The sequence below is a fragment of the Montipora foliosa genome, chromosome 11 (genome assembly GCF_036669935.1).
Source record: "Montipora foliosa isolate CH-2021 chromosome 11, ASM3666993v2, whole genome shotgun sequence".
Lineage (NCBI taxonomy): Eukaryota > Metazoa > Cnidaria > Anthozoa > Scleractinia > Acroporidae > Montipora > Montipora foliosa.
This window is the reverse complement of record NC_090879.1, coordinates 27,439,508-27,448,854: the sequence shown is the minus strand read 5'-3', so window position 1 is coordinate 27,448,854 and position 9,347 is coordinate 27,439,508. Positions and strand designations below refer to the sequence as shown.

Sequence of the window (9,347 nt, the reverse complement as noted above, 5' to 3'; positions counted from 1 at the left end):
GAAAAAGCTTACTGGATGCTGGAATCTAAACTCTCTGATGACCAAAAAGAACTGACTGCCAGCACTCTACGATCTATTGCATTAAACTACGTCAAGAGTAAAGGCCCAAGACCGCCTAAGACTGTACAGAGAGCAATCAAACGCCTGAAACAGCGCGATGATGTAATTGTAACAAAGCCAGACAAGGGGACTGGTGTAGTAGTGATGGATAAATAGGAGTACTTGAAATTGCTAGCCGAAGCTTCAATTAATGATATGTCTAAGTTTAGAAAACATGACATGGAAAGACCCAAGACAAGGGGACGTCTTTCCAAGCACTACCATCCTCTCTTGCATGGAGAAAGAGAAACTCGTTGGTAATGTAATTCGAAAGATTCTACCTAAACCTGTAGCTGACACACTTTGTCCAACTGGTTCTAGGCTTGCTCATCTATATGGTTTACCGAAAACACATAAACCGACGTTATCGATGAGACCCATTAGGCTGTCAGCCACCAAGACCTATAATTACGACCTAGCAAAGTGGCTCGAAGGAAAACTGAAACCGCTATCCATCAATGAACATACAATCACCGATACATTCAAATTCGCAGAAGAAGTTCGCAATACTTCATTTAACGACAATGACATTATTGTATCGTATGACGTGACGTCCCTCTTCACTAACGTGCCTCTTGATAAAACTATCAGTCTTCTAGCGGAAAAGGCTTTTACCAACAATTTGTTTAATGCCACATATAACCTCGACATCACAAAATTCGACCTGATTGAGCTTTTAAACATCGCAACGAAAGATCAGTTGTTTCAATTCAATGGCGAACTTTACGAGCAGTCAGAGGGTGTGGCTATGGGTTCTCCTCTCGGTCGTCTCATGGCTAACACCTTCATGTGTAGTCTTGAAGAACAACTTAAGCTCCAGAACAAATTACCATCATACTACAGGCGCTACGTTGATGATACTTTAACTACCATGAAGGATGAAGTTTCTGCCTGTTCTTTTCTGCATGCTTTGAATAATCTCCACCCATCGATTAGCTTTGACTATGGAACTATCAACTGAGAACAATCTCCCTTTCTTAGGCATGGTCCTAAGAAAAGACGGTCAGAATGTTACGACTAGTGTATACGTGAAACCGACCAATACGGGTCCATTGTTACATTATAATAGTCACGTTGATAATCGTTATAAGAAATCCTTAATTAATTCCATGCTAGACCGAGCTTTCAAGCTATCATCTAACTGGTCATTATTTCATGAAGAGTGTAGCCGCCTCAAGACCTTATTCCTACAGTTGGCATATCCTGAACATCTTATTCACTCTATGATCTCCAATTTTATCACATCCAAACAAACACCAGCACCTCCACGCAAATCTACACCCGATCCGCAATCAGTACGAATTGTTCTACCGTTCAAGGAACGGAGATGACTCTGTGCGCAAGCAGTTGAAAGATCTTGGTAAGCTGTTAAACATCGACTTATGCCCTGTTTTCATTTCTCGAAAAGTTGGAAAAGATCTCAAACATAAAGAATTCAAGCCCGCGTTGATCGACGAACAATCAGTAGTTTACAAATTTGAATGTGGCTGGTGTGATGCCAGCTATGTTGGTTGCACGCGTCGACATCTCTACCAACGGATCGATGAGCATAAAAGATCTGATTCAATATTCAATCACAGCCAAAGTCAACATAAATCAGGAACAACAACATCTGACATGTTTCGCATTCTTAAGAAATGCTCATGCAAATTTGATTGTCTTGTGTATGAAATGTTCCTTATTCGCGAGCACAAACCGTGTCTGAATATCCAAAGTGACTCAATAAAGGCAAAACTTTTCACCTAGCCTCTAGGGATTTTGAACTTAATTTTGAACATTAATATTCGAGTTATCTGTAAAATATTATATTTGACCTGATGATGGTGTCATGAGGACACCGAAACGTTGTCTTGAATAAGTATCTTTCTGCCCGTAATTTTTATTATCAAATCCATTACATTATCATATTTGTGGTAATGCAGGAGCCAAAACAACGTGATATCAAAGAGCTGATAATAGAACGATTTCCGCTATATATTCAAAACTGCAACTGAACAAATCACTTTCCGCGCCTTCGCCAAGTACGATTCTCTTAAACTGCTGTTTTCTCGTCCTGCTGTAATCTCTGTATTGTTTAAACGCAGTCTTTTAAATTATTTGCAAAAGGTAAGTTAAGTGCTCCACAGATTATAGAACGGTTTAGGAATAATCAATTCCATCCGACCATCGCTACTTAGAAACAATGCACTTATGGTCAGTTTCTTAATCGAGATCAGGGTGGCTCAAAAGATGCTCTTCTGTTTGCTAAGCTTATCAAAAAAAGCCGTCTCACTGTATCTTAGAACTCGATTTAAAGATACAAATGAGTGCGCTTTGCTTTTGACACCAGCACAGCTTGTTATAGTCTTTTTTTTAAAGTTTAATTCACGCTAAATCTTTTAGATTAGTTTCACACTGTCACAAAGGAACGGAAACCAAGTGTATGTTTCTAGTCATTGAGGCAAAGAAAATAATTTGTGAGGCGACAATCATTCCAAGAAAAAGAGTATTTTTCTTTTCAGACTGCAGATTTCGTTCTTTGGTCGCGCTCTAATTACTATGCTGTGTCTTTCTGAGTGACTCAGGAAAAAAAGGTCAGTAATTTTCAAGTTCGTCCTAATGATCTTAAATACTTTAATACTTCAAGGGTATTGAAACTAGCGTTGTGTGCTTGACTATACCGGCTCGCCAACGGCTGTGATTAAAATTCAGGACGAATGAACAATATCCTAGGCCTGCAGGCTTTACAAAACAACCGTAACGCCTGTTTGAATTGAACAAAAGTTTTTTCTTCTGATTTTCTGTGTGTTTGCTCAACACCTCAATGGCAAAATTTTGCTCGTGGATATTTAGACAAAGGCTGTTTACTTTGAGTGTAAATTTTGGATTTCACGGTCGAGGGACCTCAGAGGGTTGGATCTAGGGAAAGTGAGGTCATTTACTAACCAGGTTAAAATGCAGTTCATTTTATATGCAAAACACTAGTTTAAAAGTCTGAAAGCCCGAATCTCCCGTGCTTCATATTAATTAAGCCTCGTACACACGCATTGCATTCTTAAAGTAATGAGTCGTTTACGTTATTTTCTCCTCGATCCAGCTCTCTCAAATATTTCAAAGTCAGTAATGGCGGACCATTAAATAGGAAAATTCTAGTTAAAATAAACACGTGTCTTTTTGAAATCAAGGCTTAAAACTTGGGTCACGTAGTGTTTAGTTAACATAGTTTTGAAATCCAAAGAAAAAGGAGAATTGATTTTTTTGGTCATAGTAGCACTTAGCCTGCGAATACAGCCGCCTCTCATCGCTCACCGCCGCTTGGGCGAACGGCGCTTGAAGTATGTCTTTTGCATCAGTGGTGAAGTAAATCGTTGATCGATGTTAGCCTAAGTCCTGCTTCGTGGTAGACTTTAGTTTTTATAATTATGTCTTAGACTTAATTTACCTTTAAGTTTTCGTATCTGGCAATTTTGCCTAACCAGTCAAGCGTTATGGCCCAAAAGCAGGATGTTCCTGACTTTTCATCCTGTTTGATTCCTGAGTTTTTCCCGTTTGTTACGTCTTAGGGCGTCCAATAAGCCATCTAATTGAGGTTTAGATAAAGAAACCCGATTTTTGCAGATCTAAATTAAAATTAAATTATTCTCATCACAACCGTTATGTTAGAGTTACACGAAATGTGTGCCTTTCATATTTAGTCTAACACGATAACACGATATACAACGACTCCAAATGAAATTATCTCAGGCTTTCTTGTTTTTTAACTTATTCGAAAACTCCATCGATGCAGGAAGTTTATTGCCAAGAGGAAATAAATGGATTTATGCTGAGTGTGACATGCTTAGTTAGTTATTTCCCTTGTTGCAGTTTGGGCATTTCTGTCATCCGGGATTTTCTCTAGATCATTCACCATCTGTACAAGCTAGGCGGAGGCTGATTCAACAGAGTCAAATCAATTTTCCCTCCCCACCCTCCCTATTTTTACTTTCTTGTGGATGGCGTGTGCCCCCTCATCTTTGCTGGGATCATGTCTTCTATATTTGGGTATTTCCTAGCTTACCACGCTGATTTTCAATAAACGGCCTAGCCCATCAGGGCTTGGCCAAAATATCCCAAACAAATGTGGTATTATTTGTGTCTCAGCAAACGGAGTTCGCCCAGAGGAATGCCTTGTCAACAATATCAGTCAGACTGTATAAAGCATGAAGCATAAATGACTATTTAATTGTCGCTATTCTTTTCTCGTGACAGTTCACTGTCCCGCCTTATCGATACCACTCATGCATTTGGTAGCATGTCTTTCTTTCCACTCTCTTCAACTATCTCAAGTACTTCCTATGCGATGTATTACCATTCACTTAGAGACAATTTTTTGGCGGGGATCTGGATCTCTTACATTTAAGCCGAAAAACATAAACAAGAGGATATGCGTTATTCACAACCAAGGCATCCACAAATACTTGACTATAACATGAATAAGTTTAATCCATATCATGCATGCATCAACAATGTATTTGGAAGGTTTAGATATTCAGTTTGTAGAAGCGATTTTAGGTGATTTTTTTTAGGGGAAGGGAGGGGGGCTTGCAGTCTCTAATAGACCTCAATGCCCCCGCCCCTTCCCCGTCAAAAAGGCTTCGAACATAGAGTATTATGTTCTTACCCAAACGCAATGCAATTCCTTTCTACGTGTGATGAACTTGTGATGTTTCACAGTTTGTAATTTCAAAGCTCCAATAGCTGATGAATAAATTCTCTAACTTGCTCAATGAACAGCTGATCCTTGGCGTGCATTTATAAATTATTGTGAACACCCAGTCAACTATGATCAAATAAATGAATGGGACATTTTATGACGAGTCCTCTCCCTTAAGTTTTTCTTTGCTGAAGTTGTCATTGTGCTGGGTTTTAGTGATAAGTAACGTTTAGACCTCTCTGATTAACTGAAACGCGTTTTGCCATATAGCAATTGGTAAGTCAAATGCAAAACAAGGTGGCATGAATGCGTAAAGATTCAAGAAACCACTGATTTTTCAGAAGGAATATTTAAAGCTCTTGTTCTTTCCAAAGCGTTAGTTCACTATTGTGCCAGTATTCTAGTTCACCCGGTTTTCATTGGCAACGCGGTGCTGAATTTTTCAACAGCCAAACTCGACATGAGTTATTACTGGGTTGCCAAACCCAGTGGGAATCTGGGTTTCATTTCGTGGGTTTTTCTATTTTTCGTTTTTCTTTTTTTTTTTTTTTCCATGTCGGCAAAAGTCTTGCTTGTCACTCCCCTGCTAAGTGGTGTCTTTGTGCATAGAGTCTTCTGTGCGTATTTTGTTAGGTTTGAGGGGGCTGGGGTAATGCGTCGATTTCCCTGGTGCACACAGGACAACATTTAATTATTAAACCTGCAATGGCGTCGACCATGCGGCCCGGACTGTCTGAGGATCTGCAAGCAATTGACGATGCTCGCAAGACAGCAGTGATAGATCACGAGCTGCACAGATTGAATATCGATATCGCAGCCCTGCAGGAAACACGACTCCCAGAAAATGGATCCCTTAAGGAGGAACACTACACCTTCTTTTGGCAAGGAAAAAGTGCCGACGAACCCAGGGAACAAGGAGTGGGCTTTGCCGTGAGGAATTCGCTGCTCCAGATGATAGAACCTCCAACTAACGGGACAGAGAGAATTCTCAAGCTGCGTCTCTCAACAGTGGAGGGCCATTTTAACATCATCTGTGTTTATGCCCCAACACTACTGGCTACGGTGGAAACAAAGGACCACTTTTACGAATCTCTCGATACTGCACTCAGCACCATCCCAGCGTCCGAGCATATCTACGTCATAGGCGACTTCAATGCAAGGGTAGGCTCAGATCGTGAGGCATGGCCAAACGTCTTAGGTCACCACGGCACAGGGAAAATGAACGACAACGGCCAGAGACTTCTGGAACTCTGCTGTTACCACAACCTATGCATAACTAACACCTTCTTCCAGAACAAAGCATGCCACAAAGTATCTTGGAGACATCCCAGGTCAAAACACTGGCACCAGCTGGATCTAGTCGTCACTAGGCGAGACTCCATCAACAGTGTCTGCAACACAAGAGCCTACCACAGCGCTGACTGCGACACCGACCACTCGCTTATTGCCTCCAAAGTAAAGCTGAAACCAAAGAAGCTCCACCACACCAAGCAGAAGGGCCAGCCTCGCATCAACACCAGCAAGACAGCCTACTCACAAAAGAACGATGAGTTCATTGTAAGGCTCGAAGAAACACTGACAGACAGACAAGAAGAGAACGCTGAGGATAGATGGAACTCCATCCGCAATACCATCTACAGTGCCGCAGTCCAAACCTACGGCAAAAAAGAGCGTAAGAACGCAGACTGGTTTGAAGCCAACATAACAGAAATGGAGCCTGTCATCAACGCAAAACGCAGCGCGATGATTGAATACGAGCGCGAGCCATCTCAGAGGAATCTACTGGCACTGAAAGCTGCCCGAAGCAAGGCCCAGCAAACAGCACGCCGCTGCGCAAACGACTACTGGCTCCAGCTATCGGAGAACATTCAGCAAGCCTCAGACACCGGCAACATCAGATGCATGTATGAGGGCATCAAGCAAGCAACAGGCAAGCCAGTGAAGAAGTGCGCACCCCTGAAATCCAAGACGGGGGAGGTAATAACAGACCAAGACAAACAGATGACGAGGTGGGTTGAACACTTCCTTAAGCTGTACTCCAGAGAAAATCTGGTGTCCCAGGAAGCACTCGATGCGTTGGAAGACCTGCCCGTGCTAGAGGAGCTTGATGCAGAACCCACGTTGGAGGAACTCAGCAAAGCAATTGACGCTCTGTCATGCGGTAAAGCTCCAGGTGAAGACGGAATACCCCCTGAGATCATCAAGTGTGGGAAACCAGCCCTGCTTGAGCCACTCCACGAGCTTCTCTGTCTGTGTTGGAGAGAAGGCAATGTACCGCAAGACATGCGAGATGCGAAGATCGTCGCATTATATAAGAACAAGGGCGATTGCAGTGACTGTAATAATTACCGCGGTATATCCCTCCTCAGCATCGCTGGTAAAGTCTTCGCACGTGTGGTTCTTGCTCGTCTACAGGTCCTAGCTGATCGCGTCTACCCAGAGTCCCAGTGCGGGTTCAGGACACAGAGGTCCACAGTCGACATGATTTTCTCTGTACGCCAGCTCCAGGAGAAATGCCGCGAGCAACAAATGCCACTCTACATGGCATTTATAGACCTCACCAAGGCTTTCGACTTCGTGAGCAGAAGAGGCCTGTTCCAGCTGCTGAAGAAGATTGGTTGCCCCCCTCAGTTGCTCAGCATCACTGCCTCCTTCCACGACGACATGAAGGGCACTGTCAGCTTCGATGGCGCATCATCGGAACCATTCACGATCAAAAGCGGTGTGAAGCAGGGCTGTGTACTTGCGCCAACACTGTTTGGAATCTTTTTTTCCTTGATGCTGAAGTTTGCATTCGGTGAGTCTGAAGAGGGCAGCCATCTGCATACCAGAAGCGACGGGAAGCTGTTCAACCTGTCCCGCTTGAGAGCCAAGACCAAGGTCCGCACAGTTCTCATTAGAGAGATGCTGTTTGCCGATGATGCTGCCCTGGCCTCACACACAGAAGAAGTCCTCCAGCGACTGATGGACAGGTTCGTCCATGCCTGCAAGCATTTTGGGCTGACCATCAGCATCAAGAAAACCAACGTCATGGGCCAGGATGTCCCTGCACCACCATCGAGCAGCATCGACAACGAGGAGCTTGAGGTCACTGACCACTTCACGTACCTGGGTTCAACACTTACCAACAACCTGTCACTCGATGCCGAAATCTCCAAGCGCATCGCCAAAGCCGCTGCTGTCATGGGGAAGTTGAATAAGAGAGTGTGGAGCAACAACCAGTTGACTGAAAACACCAAGCTCAAAGTGTATCAGGCGTGCGTCCTCAGTACCCTGCTATACAGCAGTGAATCCTGGAACGCATACGCCAGACAGGAGAATCGCCTGGAAAGCTTCCACCTCCGCTGCCTCCGGCGTATCCTGGGCATTACACGGCAGGATAAAATTACCAACACTGCAGTGCTGGAGAAAGCAGGCTCCCTCAGACATGTGCACCGCATGGAAGATGGACGCATCCCCAAGGACATCCTGTACAGCCAGCTAAGCCCTGGGACGCCGCCCAGCAGGTCGCCCAATGCTACACTTCAAAGATGTCTGCAAAAGAGACATGAAGCTGACAGACATTGACCCGAACAGTTGGGAACTCGCGGCAGCTGACCGCAGATGTTGGCGCCACACTGTGCATGAGGGAGTCAGGAGAGGGGAGGAAAAGAGGAACCTCCAGCTGGAGAACAAAAGGGAACAGAGGAAACAGAGACAGCAGAGCCAGACCTCAGACCAGCCATCCGATTTCAGTTGCCTCACTTGTGGCAAGGATTGTCACGCCAGGATAGGTCTGCTGAGCCATTCCAGACGCTGCTCTCAACCAGACTGATTTGACAAGACAGGGCGCAACCATTGTCTCCCGAGACAGAAGGATGCCTACTATAATGGCTTCGAAAGTCATTGTAACGCGCGTGGCGTTTTAGTGCATCTGTAAACAAAATACACCCTTATGGAGCTCAAGAATGGAACGTCACTTGGATAAATAAGACAGGGGGTGAAAAATAAATGTCTGGAATCATAAAAGCGAGGGGTAATGGACTTCGACAACAACTATACACCCTATGCAAAATGAAAAGGGACTGGGAGCGATACGTGCGAGAACGAGGCTAGTTGGGCCAAGAAAAAATGGCCGCCTGATGCGAAGGGCGCCAAATTTTAAATATGCCGGCAAATTGTTGTGTTCCCAAATGCACCAAAAAGCTGTACAGGACTGAAAATGGAAAGAAAATTTCCTACTTCAAGTTTCCAGATGATGTGAACCTCAAGAAACGTTGGCTGCATGCTATTCGTCGCGACGAATGTAAGGATTTTACTGTCAACCAAAACACGAAGATTTGCTCTCGTCACTTTAAACCTGAGGACTTTGTTAAGTCTGTCGGAGGCCAGCGTATTTATGTCAGGGAAGGGGTCGTGCCGTCACGTTTTTCTTGGTCACAAAGTTCTCCGCTAAAGAGAAAGCCTCCTAAGAAACGTATGTTTACGTCGAATACAGACACAGAGTTGATAGTATCTCAAACAACTAGTGCAACTGAAACCAACGGTGATAACTGCACTTCATCGGCGGCTGGTAGCTCTGCTGATCATGACGTGC

General features: G+C 44.0%; 3 protein-coding genes across 5 annotated transcripts in view; all 3 read left to right on the top strand.

Annotated features, from left to right (window-relative positions):
- Window positions 1-274: 274 nt before the first annotated feature.
- Window positions 275-1,060, top strand: LOC137976843 (uncharacterized). The gene has a single exon (XM_068824179.1). It carries the CDS (start codon window positions 275-277, stop codon window positions 1,058-1,060), a length of 786 nt encoding a protein of 261 aa, XP_068680280.1.
- A 135-nt stretch (window positions 1,061-1,195) lies between these two features.
- Window positions 1,196-9,347, top strand: part of LOC137974622 (tetratricopeptide repeat protein 28-like) — a 28,467-nt gene continuing 20,315 nt past the window's right edge. For 2 of the 3 annotated variants that reach the window (XM_068821535.1, XM_068821534.1), the window contains exons 1-2: window positions 2,102-2,205; window positions 2,601-2,672. The gene's annotated coding sequence lies outside the window, so the exon portion shown is untranslated. Of the gene's footprint in view, window positions 1,460-2,101; window positions 2,206-2,600; window positions 2,673-9,347 lie in introns of those variants that run through there. The other variant, XM_068821536.1, reaches the window with a different exon arrangement.
- The window catches only part of LOC137976841 (uncharacterized), a 1,616-nt gene continuing 1,118 nt past the window's right edge, over window positions 8,850-9,347 (top strand). The window contains exon 1 of the mRNA XM_068824178.1: window positions 8,850-9,347. This exon is cut by the window's right edge and continues 1,118 nt beyond it. Within this exon, the coding sequence (XP_068680279.1) occupies window positions 8,918-9,347 (430 nt within the window). The 5' untranslated portion in view covers window positions 8,850-8,917.

Excerpts from the sequence above, each read along its gene's own strand:
- LOC137976843 (XM_068824179.1), top strand. The coding sequence starts at position 275 with ATGACATGGAAAGACCCAAGACAAGGGGACGTCTTTCCAAGCACTACC.